Below are 19339 nucleotides of genomic sequence, written 5' to 3' on the forward strand. Positions count from 1 at the left end.
GTGCTTCACATTAGAAATGCAAGATAGCATTTGGAGATTCCCCAACATTCCAGGATGCTGAATGTTGTCAGAATCTCCCCGGCTTCCCTGGCCCAGAGATTAACTCTGCAGAAATTCAAGCAATCCCTCTGGAATGACCCCCATTTTTCAGTGGAGGAGGAGGCAAGGGACTTGCCCCCTCCTCCAGCCAAAGTAGGCAAGCATAGCAAAGTACTTTCTGTTCCTTTTCCTTCTGGCATGCCTGGCAGGGGGCAAATGAAGGTCCATCGATCACCTGTCGGTTTCACAAGTAGAGGGTGAGTTCCCAGGCCGGAGGTAGGGAGCCCACACAGAGGAAGGGGGCCAGAGCCAATGCTCCTCTGAATCTCTTAGCCAAATAAATGTACGCCAGCAGCTTTCACAAACAGCAGGGAGAAGAGAGTGGGCATAGACCTGGCTCACAAGCTCTCCCTGCTGAAAAAAACATGAAAAGGTGGCGTTCTAATCCAAGCTGAAGGACTAAGTCACCAGTGGCAGGCGGAACATTTATGAAATAAAATCTGCTCTCTTCTTCCAGTGTTGCAACAGATGGCCAAACCCTCTGGGGCTGTTAGAAATCACCTTTGGGGTGCGCAGATGTGGGGGTACCTTCTATCACTGGGGCGGGCCCTCAGTTCCGAGATATGTGTCCAACCTGTTATTTCCCAGGAAGGACGGATGAGCCCCACCTACCAGTAGTGCAGAATGTAGCTTGTGTCAGGTGGTGCCGTCTTCCCAGGGAGCCACGTACAATTCATTTGGCTCAAGTTGTGCCAAATGCACTGCAGTCTTGTTACAGCCGACTCTGGGTCACCTGAAAAACCAGAAGTCAGAACACCTTAGAACACGGCCAGTTGGTGCTGCGAGGACGAAGCTTCTCAGCCAGTTATTTTGTCCTTCTCTTCCCCTCGCCCCCATCCCCGCTCCTGCTGTCCTTGGCCGTCTCACCACCTGTCCTCCTAGAGGGAGAAGTCTCTTTATTATAAAGCACCGTGTTAATGCTAGCTCAGATGATCTGCTCTCTCTCATTAGTGGTCTCTACTCAAATCCAAGGGGTAAGTGGAGGCCAGACACTCGGATCTGCCTCAGCCCCAGTCACAACTGTGAGTGAATGAAACAGAGGGTCTCAATTGCCTTCTCCCTCTCCTGCCTTCCCAGGGGAGCCCATCAGGGGAACAGCTTCTTCCTCTCTCCCTTCTCAAAATGTTCTTCCAGTGCCCCAGGTGGGGAAGGCCTGAACTTTTCAGGGCAGCACTTCCTGCTTCCTAAGCTTTCTCCTCTGCTCTTAAACTGGGAGGCCAGCTTTGGCCAAGTGCCGCGCCAAGGTCTCTCGGCTTCCCTGCTAAGCCCCAGAGCAGGGTTACCAGTCCCTGGTTTTGAAGCTGTAGCAGAGAATTCTTTCTCCATGTGGCTGTTTGTGTGGCTGCAGGCTGAGATCAGTCACTAAAGCTGTGCTCTAGCCTGCCTCCCTCCCTGCCTGCCTGCCTCCTCCTCCCACTTGCTGGCTGTCATATCTCCTCAGGTGTTTGAGAACCAAAGCCACGTTTTTTATTGTGTTGATTTGTACTGCTCACTCCTGCCAAGTGAACATGCTGGGCTGTAATTTCGGCAACATTTTAACAGGGGCCCCTGGAAATAACGGCTTAACCCCAAAGAACGGCAGCGAGGACCAGCCATTTCAGGCCCGGTGGGGCTGCCTGCATTTCGTGAGGAAGGGGGGATTTGTCCCAGTGGTCCTTTGGACATCCCTCGGATCACGATGCTCCCGAGTTACCTTCTCAGGGTTACCTCTTTAGGTTTTCTCACCTGTTTCCTTCCTCCCCTCCCACTTGCAAAAGGTGCCCAGGACAGCTACGCCCCAAACCCCATCTGACCCTTTCTTCCATGTCTTGGTCTCGAGAGGCCTGAGAAACCCAGAAGCTACAGGGCCGGTGCTCTGCGCACCAGAAACACGGAGCTGCTTTTTCCTAAGCCAACGGCTGGGCCCAAACACCCTCGCTTCTCCCTGAAAGGAAGCGACTGCACGCTAGTCCAAGTGATCCTTTCCAGCCCTGGCCAGGGCTGCTTTATCGACAGCCGCCCTCTGAGAGGAAAAGCCAGCTAATGCAGCAGGCTGGGGGGTGAGGTAAGATGGGAGAGGAACGAAAAAGCCCTGCAGCCCTTCGGTGCAGCCTGGCTGAGGCACGGCCAGGGGCTTCTCAGTGCTGCCACAGGAATTTCGGGACAGCATCTTTCTGGCCACCTCAGCTCCAGGGCTGATAACCGGAAGGGACTATGAGAGCCAAGGAGAAAAGAGGCTGCAGAAAGATGGCGTTCGTGCCTCCCCTTCAGCTTCTCCTTCTGTGCTAGTCACAAGCAAACCCATTTCTCCCCGACTGGTGGGGTTTTGTTCCTTTGCTTTGTTTGCTGTTCTGTAAGGTAATATGGGCTCCTTGTCCATCATGCTCCAGTGCCTGCTTTCACTCTCCTCCTCCCTCNTCCAAGACTGGATAGAAAATTCCCATCTGGGCTTTTAAAGTCCTTCAGGACCTGGTTCCTTCCTACTTTTCCAGTCTTCTACCTTTCCTTCCCTCCGTGTACTCTGATGCAAAGACAAAGGCTGGTCTCCTTGCTACTTCATGTCCGTGCACGCTACTCTGGGCATTTTCTCTGGCTGCCTCCCATGCTCGCTCTTCTTTGTCTCCCAGCTTCCTTCAGGACTCTGCTAAAGAGCCCAACTTCAGTTCTCCTTCCTTCTGAGGCCACCCTCCACTGACCCTACAAATATCTCTGGGTTACTCCCTCCAGCTGTTCGCACACTGCCACTCCCCCCTCCCACCACCCCCACCTCCCCAGTGGAGCTCCTCGAGGGCCGGGAATGCTTTTGCCTTTCTTTGGAATCTCCGAGTGTAGCACAGTGCCTAGCACATAGTAGGCACTCACTAAATGCTGCTGGACTGACTCCAAAGCATTTTTCTTCCTATTCAGGCTTTCTTTAAGTAGCTGGCTGCCTCTTCCTGGCCCTCTTGCATCATACTTATCTGCGCACGTGACTTCCTACAAATCCCCCCTGGAGAATTAAATTAAATTAAGTTAAGTTAATTTAAAAGGGGGCTGCCATTTTCAGGGCATAGCACAGTGCCTGGCACATAGCAAGGGCTTAATAAATGCATGTTGACTTGAATGGCATCCATCCCATTAGCCCACCACAGGCCCCTAGGCTCTGGCAGGAGAATCCCTTGGGTTAAAGCACTGGCTGCTCAGAAGGCCCTTGTTAAAATGCAAAACCTACATAGAGCCATTATCATCATTAACATAATAGCATGGACTAATTGATGGGATGTGCTAGAAAGTCCTTGAGTTAAGCCTGGTAAGCTTTGAAAATAGGACCATAAAAACGACCACCAGCTGTTTACCACCGAGAGGATTTAGAGCTCCCACTCTAACCTTTTCATTTGCTAGCTCATAGGATTACAGATTCAGAACTGGAAAGGCCCTCCAAGGCCATCTGGTCCAACTCCCTCATTTTACAGGTGAGGAAAATGAAGCCCAGGGAGATTACGTTTCCAGCCCAAAGTTCCGCAGCTCCTACGTGAGAGAGAGAGCCGGGATGTTTACCTGCAATTTACAGAACATTAGGATTTGGGACAAAATGTCTCATTTAATGGTTGGATATTAAACAAAGGTGAGGGATGGTCTGGAGCAGTGATGGGCCAACTCCTCTGTCAGTCTGTTCCTAAGGCAACTCTTTCCAAGTTTCATTGTATCATATCCTACTCGTTGTATTCGTCAGATTAGGAAGAATGTGGCGTGGCTGGATAGAACATTTCAGGGGGCCATAGTTTGCCCATCACTGGTCTAGACTAAACAAGCTGTTTTGGGGATAACTGAGCAAAACAGAGAGACTAGAGAGGACAGAGGCAGCAGAAGTAGATAGTGATGTAGAGAGAGGGCAGGGGAAGTTAGGGTAAGCAGGGAGTGTTGAAAATTGATTTCACCTAATTAATAAAGTTTATCTAAGACCACTCTGAGGATAGACGAGCCCCAGAAGCCTGGCCAAAGTGGATATATATATCCCCTAGATATATATTCTACACAAAGGATTGTAGCTTCACCAAACTTCACAGTTGCAAAGAATTCGAGAAGCCAGCTAGTCAAAACCAGCCCTGAACAAGGTTCCCTTCTAGTGTGCCCGAGTGGTTAGCCAGCTGGAATTAAAAAAGCTCCAGTAAGAAGGAGCCCATTCTTCCCTGGTGGGGCTCACTCTACTTGGCTTTTTTTAGTATAATCTTTTCCCCCAATTATATGGAATAACATTTTTTAGCATTTATTTCCTAAAATTTTGAGTTTCAAATTCTCTCCTTTCTTCTTCTTCTCCCCTCACAGAGATGGCAAACAATTTAATCTTATACATGATTATGTATATAATTATATACGGGATTATATAATTATATACAGAATTATGTAATTCTGTATGTAATCAAGTTATACATGAGCTCCCTCTGCTTTGGTATAGCTCAAATTCATTGCATTTTCTTTCCTTTCTGACATGTCTAGCCGCTGCTCCTTGCTGCCTCTATCTTGTAAGGTCCCAAGGCTCCCCAAACTTCACTTAATTCCTGCTTCCATAAGATGGCCCTGCAAACGCCTTAAGATGGCTTTCATGTCTCCCCAAGTGTTCTCAGCTACCAGTTAAATAGCCTCATGTAGCACCACCTTCAAATGGAATGATCATGAATCTTTTCCTGGTTGCCCTCCTCTGGATATGCTCAAATTGGGCATGCTCAGCCTCCTTTTTAAGCCGTGGGGGCCAGAACTGAAGAGGGCAGAGAACAGAAAGCCTGTCGCCTCCATCAATCCAGACACTACACTTTCCCCAATGAAGTCCAAGATTACAGTAACGTTTTTTAGCTACTAGGATACTGAATTTGTAGGGACTGGAAGGGCCATGGAGCCCAACCCAGGTAAGTCGGGCAAAGACAGGGAACAATGAATTTATCATGATCATGAGTTTGGACTTTATCTTGCAGGCCCTGGGAAGCTACTGAAAGCTACTGAGTAGAGAAGTAACACGACTAGAATTGAGAACCAGAAAGATTATTCTAGTACGTTAAGTTGACTGGAATGGAGAAAGGAGCAACTGAAAGCAGGAAGACAAGTGAGGAGAAGTGATGAAGGTTTACCCAAGGGCAACAGCCATGTGAGTTTTAGAAAAGGGTTTGGATGTAAGAGACAGTGCCAAGGGAGAAGAAATCTATTGGTCTTTGCCCAGTGATTAAATATGATAGCACTAAATATGGCGGTTAAGAGTCCAAGTTGAGTCAGGTCTTAAGCCTGGGTGAATGAGATAGCTTTACCCTTGATAAAATGAGAGAAATCAGGAAAGAGCAGATGTGGGTGATGTCTAGCAGGTTGGTAAAAATGGGAGAACCTGAAGTTCAAGAGAAGTTGGCCCTAGAAATAAAGACTGAGGGAGTGGTTTAAGTCTGGGCAGCAGATCAAACCTCCCAAGGGAGTGAGTATAGAAAGAAGAAAAAAGGTGAGGATGAAGATGAGGACACAACAATGGAGCCAGAGAAGAGAACTAGGAGATGGCCAAATCATGAACTGCAGAGGAGGAAAGAACACTTAAGCTTCAAATGCTATAGACATGTCAAAAAGAATGTAGACAGAATAAAAGCACTTGACTTGGCAGGAGAGTGGTCAGTGGTGGATTCTGAGAGAGCAGTTGCAATACAGTGGCGAGGACAGAAGGGTAAGAGGGATGAGCAACTGGGGAGTACTATTTCTTTCTAGAGGTTTGGCAGCAAAATGAAGGAGTGAAATGAAATTGCAGGATGGAGGGAAGGTTTTGTCCTAAGGACAGGGAGGACTGAAGTTTGTAGATAAGGAAACAAACCAGTGGATAGGAAAATTTTAAGGCAAAAAATACATAGTGAAGTGTGGGCAGCTAGGTGGCTCAGAGGTTAGAGAACCACACCTAGAAATAGGAGGTCCTGGGTTCAAATCTGGCTTCGGACACTTCCTAGCTGTGTGACAAGTCACTTAACCCCAACTAGCTAGCCCTTACCCTTCTTCTGCCTTGGAACTAATACTTAGTATTGATCGGAAGATGGAAGGTAAGGGTTTTTTTTAAATGCATAGTGGATGTATTAGAAAGTAGGAAAGCTAGCACATCCCCAGAAATAGGAGGACACAAAAAGAAGAGAATGGGTAGAATACATAGAAGCTTAAAGTCTGGAGCAGGAGAGTTAAAGAAATTCCTATAGATGGTCTCCATCTTCTCAATATAGCAATTCAATTCAATTCTACTTAGAGCTGAGTGAATAGGACTGGGAGCTTAAGGAATACGAACACTCTGAAGAATAATAGAGATTGGATGAGAGATGACCTAAAGGACTACAAATAGCTGTGAGAGCCATTCTAGCAGAAAGCACAAATTTGGCAGAGACCTGATGGGCACTTGGGTACTTTTTTTTCAGTGTCTAGGAGTAGAAAAAGTGGATGGCGGGGGTTGAACAGAGTTAGGGGTTGGCAGGGCAGGTCCCATGGCCATTTTTTTAAGGAGCTGAAGGATTCTAGAGATCTAATGACATCAATAAAATGGCTGAGCAATGGGTCCAGGCTGATTAGGGAGGCACAGCTTCATCTCTCTGCCATCTTCCCTTTCTCCCCACCAATCAGAAGAAGAGGCATTCCCTCTGTGTAAAGTTAACTCCTGATATCATAAATAAATTAGGTGAACATGGAATAGTATACCAGCCAGATCTATGGGAAAGGAAAGAATTCAAGCCCAAGCAAGAGATAGAGAACATTACAAGATGTAAAATGAATAATTCTGATTATATTAAATTAAAAAGGTTTTGTGCAAACAAAACCAATGCAACCAAAATTAGAAGGGAAGCCACAAACTGAGAAAAATTTTGCAACAAAATTCTCTGACAAAGGTCTAATTTCTCAACTATACAAAGAACTAAGTCAAATTCATAAGAAATCAAGCCATTCCCCAGTTGACAAATGGTCAAGGGATATGAATAGGCAGTTTTCAGATGAAGAAATCAAAACTATCAATAATCATATGAAAAAATGTTCTAAATCCCTTGCGATTAGAGAAATGTAGATCAAAACAACTCTGAGGTACCACCTTATACCTAACAGAGTGGCCAATATGATAGTAAAAAAATAATAAATGTTGGAGGGTGTGGCAAAATTGGGACACTAATGTATTGCTAGTGGAGTTGTGAATTGATGTGACCATTCTGGAGGGCAATTTAGAATCATGCCCAAAGGGCATTGGAGATTGGAGAATGGTTGAACAAATTGTTGTATATGATGGTGATGGAATGCTGTTGTGCTGTAAGGAGTGATGAATTGATGGATTTCTATAAGAACTGGAAAGACTTCCATGAACTGATGTGCAGTGGAATAAGCAGAACCAGAAGAACATCATACACAGAAATTGTAACATTGTGGGACGATCGAAGGTAATTGACTTTGCTACTAATAGTAATGCAATGATCCAGGACAATTCTGTGGGACTATTGAGAAAGAAGGTCCTTTACCTCCATGTTTGATTTGCATATTACCCTATTTCCTACCTCTCCTCCTGCCCCTTTTCTGGCCCCTTCTTGGTCCTGAACTGTAAGTCTCAGGCCCTGACTCTCTATTTCTTCTCTCTGAGGCCATTGGCTATTGCCCAGATTCCAAGCTGGAAGGGACTTACTGGATCAGCCACATTTTCTAGAGAATTTTACCTCGAGGGGGCTCCGTGCACATCTCTACGGGGTCACTAGTATTAGTGCTCTCCACATTGCATTGTGATGTCACTTGGAGGCAAATTCTTTCATTAAGGGCCACTTCTTCAATGCGAAAGTTGTTTTTACTGACCATCTGGGAACAAAAACAAACAAAAAGCATGATTGTGCACCCTGTGAAAACAAAACAGGTAAGTGATAAAGGGTCCCACGACTACATTGCTGGGAGGAATTTCCCTCCCAAAAATGATGGGAAACTACTTTTCATTATAGAGTGTTAGAAGACTTTCTAGGCATTGAGAGGTGATAGAATCTTCCCAGGGTCACACAACCAGTGTGAGGCTCAGGCAGGAGGCATGACTTGAACCCTGGTCCTCTTAACTCCAAGGCCATGTGTTCTTTTAACAGCATCATGTTGTCTCCCTTTTCAACTTAATTTTAAAAGAAATACAATGACCATCAAAGTTGCCCAATACAATACCACATACTTTCAGAAACAATGGGAAATAAACTGACTCTCAAACTAAACACTCACAAGGTAATAGGTAAAAATCTACTTGAAATAAAGAAAGAGAAGTCACTACTTAATTGTAACCCAAATAAATGGCATCCTGCTTGGCCATAGATCTGGCTTCAAGGTATGAAGGGATGGCTGGCATTTCTTCTAATATCTTTGAAAACCTATCACTTTTCACTTCTGTATTTGGCACATAGACTGTCATTGCTCAACATCCCAAAGAACTGTTTGGCGTCTCACATAAGACTAATATGTTGACTGGAATCATCAAAATTTCTTTTTATTTTGGTGAAAAAAATATATATATATATATTTATATTTAAACTACATGCAAAACTACTTTTAACTTCTGGGTGTTTTAAAATGTAAGTTCCAATTTTTCTCCCTCCTACTCCTCCCTGAGATAGCAGGCAATTAGGTATAGATTATACATATTTCAATAGTATCTCTTCAAGAATGAAAAGCTATGGGGCAGACAGGTGGCTGAGTGACTAGAGAGCCAGGCCTGGAGACAGGAGTTCCTGGGTTTAAATCTGGTCTCAGATACTCCTCGCTGTGTGAACCTGGGCAAGTGTGAAAGGAAATTCTTGGTTCTCTTTGTCTAGTTTGAGTTTACACGTGTGAAAAGGGAATCCTTTGTTCTCTTTGCCTAGTTGGAGTTAAAGCTTTGGTTAACAATTAATTTAAGTACCCATACTTAGTACTGCACTAGATTGTGAGGACAGGATTAACTCTCCTTAGTCTACCTTTTGATTGAATCAACACAAGCTTGAACTAGGTGTAGGAGCTCAAGAACCACTTGCTGAATTCACATCCTACCTTGTGCTAGGTAAGAAGCCAGCAAGATACTTGGAGAGTTCCACCCTTTTTTCTAATTCAAACAGTCAGAAACTTGTTCACACCCTCAGAAAGTGTGAACCCTTTTAATGAGTATTCACCCCTCCAGAAGGTGTGAAGTAGTTCCCACAAACACTGCCCCCTGGGCAGTGCTAGACAGTTTGGAAATTGTGATTGGCCCCTGTGAAGAGGGGAGGAGACAAGAAATCACCATAAAAGCCATCTCTGAACTTAAGTCTCGGGAAGTTGAGTCTAGTAGAGAGTGAACTCCAAGAAGAGAGTCACTCCAAGAAGGAAGTCAGCTTTAAGAAGATCGCCTCTGTGCTTTGGATATGGAGGGGTGAAGGGGAAAGTAAAAACATGAATCATGTAACCATGGAAAGTTTTTCTAAAAAAATAAAATATTTAAAGACTCTTTAAAAAAATAAGGTTGCCTCAAAGAAGAAAGTCAGGCTTCAGGAGTGACCTTCAGCTCTTGACCTGCCTCTTGGAGGGAACTTGGGGGAGTGGATAGCTGGTTTTCCCTTCCTGTCTTCTGGAGATAGTTTAATTCTGATCGAAGGTTAACAAGTCCTGGCTGAGCCAAGCACTGGAACAATATTTAATTAGACAGGTTAATATCTTTTCTACCCTTTTGTATTTCTCTACTTTCACTCTTTCCACTTCTTTTATAAATAAAAGATTTATAATTTTCATATATGTAGCCAAACCATTAATTTTAACACTTACACAAGTCACTTAACCCAAATTGCCCAGCCCTTAATGCTCTTCTGTCTTGGAACTGATACTGTCTGTCTTGGAATTGATAATGCTGTCCTAGATTATAATAAAGGGCTCAGAATCAACAGGAAACTCAAACCAAATGGAACCATATGAGGCCCCCATCAGTGATTCATCAGTGGTTATTATCTATATCGCTCCATAGATAACTTTTCTCACAAGAGATAAGCAAGACTTTGAACTTTAAAGGAGATATCTCACTGACACTTGAAATAGGAGGGATTACTCTCAGCCAACTCCACCTTACTGGCTACCTTGAACCCAATAAAAGACTCATTAGAAACTTAAAACCAGAGCGATGCCTCATTGGGTTGGCAATGCTGTTATTTCTTTTTCAGAAGAATTCCTGATTGGTGTTTCCATGGACCCCTGTGACTCTGTTAACAGTTCTTTGATGGATTCACCAAGTGGGATAGGCGCCCCTCCTCATGATGAGACACCTCAAACTAGGCTAGCAGTCTTTTTGTATGATGATAATAATACCCAATCACTTCTCATTCCATAATGAAAAACTACAATTTATTATAATGCTTAATAAGAAAAAGCTTAAAATCTGTTTCTCATTTTTATGGCCCAAGAATTCTGAGTCTGAAAATGACCTTCCAAGATAACTTACTCAATCACCTTAAGATATTTAAATTCTGACTCTGCAACCCTGAATGTCTTATCTAAGTTAAGCTGTTGCTTCATGAATATGTGAAAGATACATTATAAAACATAACAAATACATGTAACACAGCACATAACGACATTAGAAAATGTCAGGGGTAGATTATTTCCAGTTATTTTCAACCATAGGTCTTGAATCTAAAGGTTGCAAAGTTTCAGTTGCAGACAGAAACTTTCCATCAACATAGCGCACTGTAATAACATAATGACACCCCCCACATGCCCAGGCTGGGTCTCCTCCACAAGCAGTGAGAAGTCTCACCTCTCTGGGCTCTGATTCCTGCCTTTCTTTCCAACAGAGAATCGAGGTGTTGATGGCACCCTCAACTCTCAAGGGGTTTCCCGAGCCCCTTTTCCATTTGTTTTGTGGCCTCATTTTATATCTCGTAGCTCTGCTAAAGTTGTAAATTATTTTGATTTGCTTTTTGGTCGAATCTCTGGAATTCTCGAAGTATACCATCATATCATCCGCCAAGAAGGACGGTTTTGTTTCCTTGTTGCCTATTCAAATTCTTTTTTTTTTATTCTTATTGCTGTAGATCCTTTTCTCTTTGGAAAGATGGCTTCTCTTTCACTATTGAAATTGTCTGATTAGGCTCTTATCATGGAAGTAATATCCAGGAGCACATGAGCTTCCTTCACTGAACTTCTTTAAGGCAATGACAGTCCCCACTATGCAACCAAATCAGGGCTAATCTTTGGAATAAATGGCTTACAGTATGATATCCCCGGGCCCAAAGTATCAGTCCTCTCCCTTCTCTTATTGCTTGAGCTAGCATTTCTAGCACAATATTGAATAATGGGTAAATGGGCAGCCTTGTTTCATACCATGATTTTATTGAGAAAGCATCTAGTTAATCTCCATTACAGATAATGCTTGCTGATGGTTTTAGATAGATACTATTTATTACTTTATGGAATGTTCCATTAATTCCTGTGCTCTCTAGTGTTTTTGATAGGAATGGGTGTTGTACTTTGTCAAAAGCTTTTTCTGCGTCTATTGAGATAATTATGTGATTTCTGCCGGCTTTGTTATTGCTGGAGTCAATTATGCTGATGGTTTTCCTAATTTGAATCAGCCTTGCATTCCTGGTATAAATCTCACCTGGTCATAGTGAATGGTCTTTGTGCTATATTGCTGTAATCTCCCTGCTAGTATTTTATTTAACATTTTTGCACTGATATTCATTAGCGAGATTGGCCTGTAGTTGTAACAGTGTGCTCTCTCATTATTGCAAGCAAAGCTACTGTTTTGAATGTCTTTTGAGTTCCTTGGGAAAATGCGAATATTGTATCTCTGGTTCACCTGAAATACTCGTCAACTCATTACTACCTTGTTTGTCAGGTAATAACAGTTTAGCAGGCATAGGACAGGCTGCTAAAAGTGGGCCAAGCCTCCTCCTCACAACTGTATAAAATGTTGATCCACTAGCTTGGCAGGCCACAGAAAGGTACTAATTAGTATTACTCCTCAGTAATGAACACCATCCCCAAGAGTGTTCTTATACAGAAATTACAACAGGAAAAAGTTGTATGTGAAACCATGAATCTCTTCTTATATGCAGTTTGCTTTCTCAGAAATCCCCTAACTTCAGAGACCCAAAGCCCTATTCTAAGGACCTTAAGGGCAACAACAACAGGAAATACAAATACCATCTCTTGTTGTGGAGCTCTCTAGGACCGCTTTGGCAAAGTGTTGGCACACGTGCCCAACTGGCACGGGGGGGGGGGAGAGGGGAGGGGTAAGCCCCTCTGTTCCCCCTCTTCCCAGCCCTCAGGACATTTTTTGCATGCCCCACCCCTCTGTCCAGCCACCCAAGACTCTCCCTCCACTCTCAGGGGCAATGCCAGGTGGGGAGTGGGGAACTCACAGGCAGCTCGAAGTTGCAGTTTGGGCATGCAAACTTGAAAACCTTTGCCAATGCTGCTCTAGGACATTGGCAGCCTGGGGAAAAGGAATTGTGGTTGGATAAGCTAAGTGAACATAATGGACCAGAAATGTCTCCCAAGTGATACTTTTGGGGGGCATTGCCCGATGGAAAGATGATTTACTGAGTTATATACAAGGATTGTTATTGGCACAAGAGGAAGTAGTACAGAGACTGTCCTACCGTTCTTTGAAATATTGCAGCATAATGAAAAACTCATTTAAATTTGCTAACTGGACTCTGTTCAAAGTTCCCTGTCAATTGTACAAGTTAATTTCACATTGTTAGAAACAACAGAATTTTGCCTGTGTTCATTCATAATTGGTTGTGTGGCAAGAACCAATGCGATTTAATGATCTAAAAGGTGTGAAATCTCTTTGAACAATTAGGCATGGTGCACTTGCATGACTGTTTATGGGACTAACAAGCATTGAAAAACTAATGGCATTCCACATTTGTCCCACAAATACTTACTGCAGCCACGTGAAACAAAAACACATGTGGCTTCTCACCTGGATCTTCTCCTGGAAATGGCCAGAACTTGAGAATATTCCATTTTCTCAATATTTTTGTTTGAACTATAATGTGAAGATGTTAAAAGGGAAATCCGAAACCAATATGAGATTGTAATTTGCCCAACCTTTTGGCAGAATTCATGATGCCGATTTTGAATGACCAATGTAAGAAATAGCAAGAAAACTTACCACTGAATTAGACGGTACCTTTTCCTCCCCCAAATGACTATTATACCACAGCTCACATGTTGTAGTGACACCTTCGGGAGGACTCCACTTCCAATATATTGTACAGAGATTCTTCACATAAACACTGAAATTGGTCACAGGTGGAGGGTGGGCTTCTGTTCAAACCAAACATAAGAAAAGTCTTCAGTTTTGTTTTTTCAACAAATATCTCTTGGCATTATCGATGCCTCTTTGGATCTTTTCATCTATCTCTGTATATATTTATGTACTGAAAATAGAGGCCACAGTCTAGTTCCTAATCTTAGCTTTCTCTGTCCAGAGTCCATTGTGTCTTCATTGCTCTCATTGCTCATATACCTCAATCACAACACTCTGGCCTTGATTTTCAGATTCAGGGTACTACCAGCAGCTAGGGGGCACCATAGTGCTGAGCCTGAAGTCAGAAAGACCCAGCTCAAACATGGGCCTCAGACCCTTTTGGGCAAGTCACTAAACCTCTGTCTGGTCCAGTTTCCTCAGTGGAAAAATGGAATGATAATAGCACCTATCTCCCAGTTAGCACAGTGCTTGACACAAAATAGACACTTAATAAATGGTTATGTCCTTCTTTCTTTCTCTACTGTCTAAAGGTTCTCTTAGTGAAACGGAAAAGCCTTTGCAACTTCTTTTTAATAAGTCTTTTCTAGTAGTTTTTGAAAATGGCTTCTCCATACTTCCATGAACTGACGCAGAATGAAATGAGCAGAACCAGGAGAACAATATACACAGTAACTGAAACATTGTGGGACAATCAAATTTGATAGACTGCTACTAGCAGCAGTGCAACGATCCAGGACAATCCCAAGGGACTTATGAGAAAGAATGCTCTCTGCCACCAGAGAAAGAACTGTGGGAGGAGTAGAAATGCAGAAGAAAAACATGTGATCTATCACTTGTTTATACGGGTATATGATTGGAGGTTTTGGTTTTAAAAGATGACTCTATTATAATAATGAACAATAGGGAAATGGGTTTTGAGTGATAATACATGTATAACCCAGTGGAATTGCTTGTCAACTACAGGAGAGGGGAGGAAGGCAACATGAATCAAGTAACCTTAGGAAACATGTGTAGATTTGTTACTAGAATAAAATAAAGAAAAATTTTTTAAAAAGAAAGAAAATGACTTCTCCAGTGAAGCTAACTAGGTGAGGAAGTAGAGTACTGGGCCTGCAGTCAGGAAGACCTGAGTTCAAATGCGGCTTCAGGCACTTACTAGTTGTGAGCCACTGGGATTGTCACTTAACCCCGTTTGCCTCAGTTTCCTCATTAGTACAATGAGCTGGAGAAGGAAATGGCAAACTATCACTCCAGTATCTCTACTAAGAAAATCTCTCTCTCTCTTCTCCACCCCCCCCCCCCAAATTTGCTCAGATCAATTTGCACCTGCAGCTTTGGCTCTCCTGTGGGGATGGGAAAAGTTCTTTGTACCCCTTACATTGTTCCAAGAAAAGTAAGTGGTCGCCCACTCCTGTACTCTCAAATGAATTGGCCAGTTCTATCTTAGATGGAGGCATCACCTAGTCTCCTGGGTTTCTTTTTCAAATTTGTAGCCATTCTGGCAAGCATTTCTGTGCTTTAAAAAAATTTCTCCTGCTAACTTTTAACATCATGTATTCAGGTCAATTCTAACATTAAGTGCTTGCAGCATATGGCTTTGTATTCCCTGTGCTGAGTACACAAAGAAGAAACACCAGCCGCTATCCATGGGGAAGGGCTGGCAAGCTAACGGGGGTATTGAGAGGGGATGCCAGGGAAGGCTTCGTCAAAAAGACAGCAGCCAAGCTGAGTTTTGAGGGGAAAGCAGGATTTCCATGACTAGAGATTGAGCCATTGGGGTGGGGCGCTTTTAAGCCCAGGGAACAGAGTTGTGAAATGGTAGAAAAGAGCAGGGGATGGTGAGTGGTGCATTTGGGTTGGAATGTGGCATGAATGTAAAGATTTCAGAGAAAGGCATGTAAGGTGGGTGGGAGCCAGGATGTGTAGGGCCTTGAATGCTAGGATCAGAGGTTATAATTTAGTTTGTAATAGACAGGTTTTGAAGAGTACAGTAACGTCATCAGAGCAGGGCATTATAAAGATTACTTGTGTGAAAGGGCGTCTCTGGACAAAGGAAGGCCAGATAGGAGACGAGTACAAAGGTCTCGATGTCAGAGAAGGAAGAGTCAAAGACGCTTCCAAGTGCTTGAGTCTGGGTGAGTGGGACAGTCATAAGCAATTGCTGGACAGAGAGAAGATTTTTAGAGGTGATGAATTTTGGACGTGTTGAGTACAAGATACCAATGGGGTTGTTCTTGATGCTTTGTCTAATATGGCAGGTGGCCACTGAAGACTAAAGCTCTCGGGAGAGGTCAGGAGGAAACACAGATTTGGGTGTTATCTGCAATGAGGTCATAATTGAAGCCACTGGAACAGATAGAAGATAAAAGGAGAGAAGATATGTAGAGAGAAGAACTATAAGGGCAAAACCTTGAGGGGAGGATGAGAAGCTAGCAAAGGAGTCATCCTGGAAGGGGATAGAGCAGTGACAAACCTTTTAGAGGGGCAGGTGATATGAGAAATGTCCTCAGGGGCCTGTGGAGAGGGGGAGGACAGCAGCCTGGCCGCGTATTCCTCTGGCTTTCTAATATAGTGATGGGCAACCTTTTGAGCTTGGTGTGTCAAAATTCGCCAAAAAACTGAGCATAACTTGGGTGGTGTGTCACTTTGAAAAAAACCATAATTTTGCAATACTTATAGTTTAAATAACAAAAATGTATAATTATACTACATAACTGTATTTAATAAACCAGAATAGGTAAATTAATATAGGTAGAATTGTCATCTATAGTGCACAGAGTGTCTACACTACAGCAAATATTTCACCCTCGGCATGTGGCCCCATACTTCTCTGTATGAGGTCGCATGAGGCCACGTGTCATTGAAAATGGCTATGCATGTGACACGCATGTCATAGGTTTGCCATTACTGTTCTAGTAGCAAACTCTGGAGAACTCGTTCCTGGGATGATGGTGTGTGTGCCTCTGAGTCTGGCATGTGTGCTGTAGGTTCACCACCGGAGGAAAGAGTGTCAAATAGAAAGAAGAAGCGGTTCATAGGATCTCAGGATGGGTCTTTAGAGGCTACTGAGTACAGAGAAGGAAACTGAGACTTAGAGATCTAAATTGACTTCCCAGGGTTACACAACTTCCAAGGGTCTAAGGTAGAATTTGAACCCAGATCTTCTTGACTCTTGAAGTCTAGTGCTCCATCTGCTACAATTCACAGTCACCCCCTTCCCCCAACTGTGTCCAGAGAATTGTACTAGATTGGGTTGGGACAGATAGAAAATGTCTCTAAGATACTGGGAAAGTAGTATACATAGATAAATGAACAATATTACACTAACCCAATCCACTGTATGAGAAGAGAAATGCTAAGGTAAATAGTATGTAGGGCTAATGGTAGTAAATGCAGGAGAGGAGTTATGGGGACTGAAATGGGGATAAAAAGAACAGGGGCATCATCCACTGTTTTCCGTGGAGTGATCAGCAGAGAACACTTCTTCCTAGACTAAGATCATGGGATCAAAGATGGAGACAAGGCAGGGATCTCAGAGGCCAGTGAGTTCAGCTCCCTCATTTTCTAGATGAAGAAATGGAGGCCCAGGGAAGTGAGGGGACTTGCCACAGCCATACAGGTAGTCAACATCGGAAGAAAAATTTGAACCCAAGTCCTCTGCCATCTTCCACTATATCTTGCTGAGACTCTTTGTCTTGTGTCCTCCCAAAGCATCCGGATTTATAATTTCAGTTGAGGTCTTATCTATGCTGTCTCAAGCTAAAGGTATAAATCCGAATATCATTTTTATTTTCTGACTGAAAAATGTATACTCTGGAGATCTGCTTCAGCCTGCAGTGGCTCTGAAATTTTGCGAGGTCCCTAAAGACTAACAAATTGCAATTCTGCCCAGAAAACTTTCTGTAAGAGCCGCCATCTGTGGTCTGGCCACCTTGAGGGATGTCAGAGGATCCTAGATGCAGAGCTAAAAGGGACCTACCTAGTGGTCACTGAGAGAGGCCCTTTTATTTTAGAGTTGAGGAAGCAGAGAGTTGAAGTGTTAAGAGGCGGAACTTGAACTCAGATCTTCCTGATAACAAGGTCCAATGCTCTTTTGATTATGCCACATTGCCTCTCAAAGCATCAAGAAAACCCCAAACTGTAGATTTGAAGTTTAGAAAAGGGAAAAAAGTCATCCTTTATTTAGTCTATGATATGGCACATGACCACACACTCTGCTCCTGGGATTATGAAGGGTTGACTAACCTTTTCCTCAAAACTCCAGCTTTTGGCCTCTCCTGTGTGAATACTTATTAACACTCACAGAATTGGGTGGGTTTCTGGGGAGAGATAACAAACCCTTGGCTAATGAATAGTGCTCATTTTGCTGGCTTGGAGTTTATACCGGCCGATACTTATTGGTCGTATGACCAACATCTGTAAGCCTCAGTTTCCTCATCTGAAAAATGGGGAAACTATTATATATACTGCTTACCTCCCAGGGCTCTTCTCATAAAAGTATTCTGTAAAAATTTCTATATGGGGGCAGCTGGGTAGCTCAGTGGATAGAGATCCAGGCCTAGAGATGGGAGGTTCTGGGTTCAGATGTAGCCACAGAACCTTCTTAGCTGGGAAACCCTTGGGCGAGTTACTTAACCCCAATTGCCTCGCCATTACTGCCCTTTCTGCCTTAGGACTAATACATAATAGAATTGATTTTAAGATGGGAGGTAAGAGCTAAAAACAATCTCTCTATAAATGGGAATTATTACAACTTTGACTCGTTCTTCTCCATCTTTTGGTCATTAACCAAATCTTGTCCATTTGCCTTTCAGCATCTCCCGAGGGCCCCGAGGGGGGGGCCACAGTACGAGATACGGGAACAATGTAGAAGGCATTTGACCCACGAACAAAGGCTGTGTAGCCTGTCATCCCAGGGCAGTTTCCCCATGTGAATTAATCACATGTTAGTAGATGCCTGTCTTTTCCATATTTAATTTACCCCACATTAAAAGAAAGAACCCCTCCCCCTAGGATGTTACTTTCATCATGCCATTCCCCTACTAGAAGCCTCCCCTCACCCCCTGTTCCTTGTTGCCCACCTCAAATGTAACTTGATTTATAAATCGGCCCCCACCCCAGGCCTGCTCTGGCCAGATTGGCCTCCTCAAAATCCACCCGCTCAACTGATTTCTCCTGCCAGGCTTTTTTTTACCCCCTCCGTCTTTCCTTCACCTGAGCCCCTCCCCCCCTTTCTTCAATCTTTTACAGTTGATCGTCCTTCAAGGCCTGGCTGCCTTTCCTCTTCCTCCACGAAGCTTTCCATGGTTATCATGTAGTGAGGTTTGCCAAAACCCCAACAACACTAGGCGAGGAGACCTTCCCTACTGGCTAGCCTCCACCTTGCCCAGCTCCTTCCACCTCTGGGCCTGGAAATCCAGGCGGCCTCATTCTTCTGAGTTCCAAACCACCATTTCCAAAGACGGAGCCAGCCTCGTGCGGCCACCCCGTCAGGGCGCCTGGCATGTAGTACTCCCCCGGCTCGGTGACTTCAGGACCTGGGCCAGTTCGGGTCCCGGCGCTGCTCAGTGGGAGCTGGGCCCAGTCTCTTGCCCTCTCTGGGCTTGGAGCTTCCCTACTCAGAAGCTGTGGGGCTTCAGGCTGGACGTTCCCTCCCCGCAGCAAGCTAGGCCAGCGCTTAGCTGTAGACTAGGGCCGCCTTTCCCAAGTCCGAGGGGCCCAAAGAATGTCTCCTTTGGAGGGCGGCTTTGCCGGACAGGGTAATGCCAAGCGGCCAAAGGGAAATCCGCCACTTTTTCTTTCCCTTTTCAGCGCGAGTGCGTGCGTGCGTGCTAGCGTGTGTGTCCGTCCGTCCTTCTGTCAGTCCGTTCACCCAGGCAGCCACCAACTGGGCTTTATCCCCCCCGCCCCCCCCCCGCCCCGCGGCCCCCTCGGGATTGTTCGTTTCTCCGGCCATCCAAGAACTTTCTGCCCCCGATTTCCCTCAGCTCCCAGGCAGGGGAAGAGCCCCGAGTTCAGGGAAGTGCCCGCCCCAGCGCACCGCGGGCCGGCCCG

General features: G+C 44.4%; 1 protein-coding gene across 1 annotated transcript in view; it reads right to left on the reverse strand.

Moving 5' to 3' along the window:
* IL13RA1 (interleukin 13 receptor subunit alpha 1) overlaps window positions 1-18590 on the reverse strand; it is a 36434-nt gene extending 17844 nt beyond the window's left edge. The window contains exons 1-5 of the mRNA XM_044682837.1: window positions 18534-18590; window positions 15311-15446; window positions 13187-13341; window positions 7752-7887; window positions 712-832 (exon numbers count right to left, since the gene is read on the reverse strand). Of these exons, the coding sequence (XP_044538772.1) occupies window positions 712-832; window positions 7752-7887; window positions 13187-13341; window positions 15311-15446; window positions 18534-18590 (605 nt within the window). The remainder of the gene's footprint in view (window positions 1-711; window positions 833-7751; window positions 7888-13186; window positions 13342-15310; window positions 15447-18533) is intronic.
* Between the last annotated feature and the right edge of the window lie 749 nt (window positions 18591-19339).

Source organism: Gracilinanus agilis, chromosome X (genome assembly GCF_016433145.1).
Source record: "Gracilinanus agilis isolate LMUSP501 chromosome X, AgileGrace, whole genome shotgun sequence".
Taxonomy (NCBI): Eukaryota; Metazoa; Chordata; class Mammalia; order Didelphimorphia; family Didelphidae; genus Gracilinanus; species Gracilinanus agilis.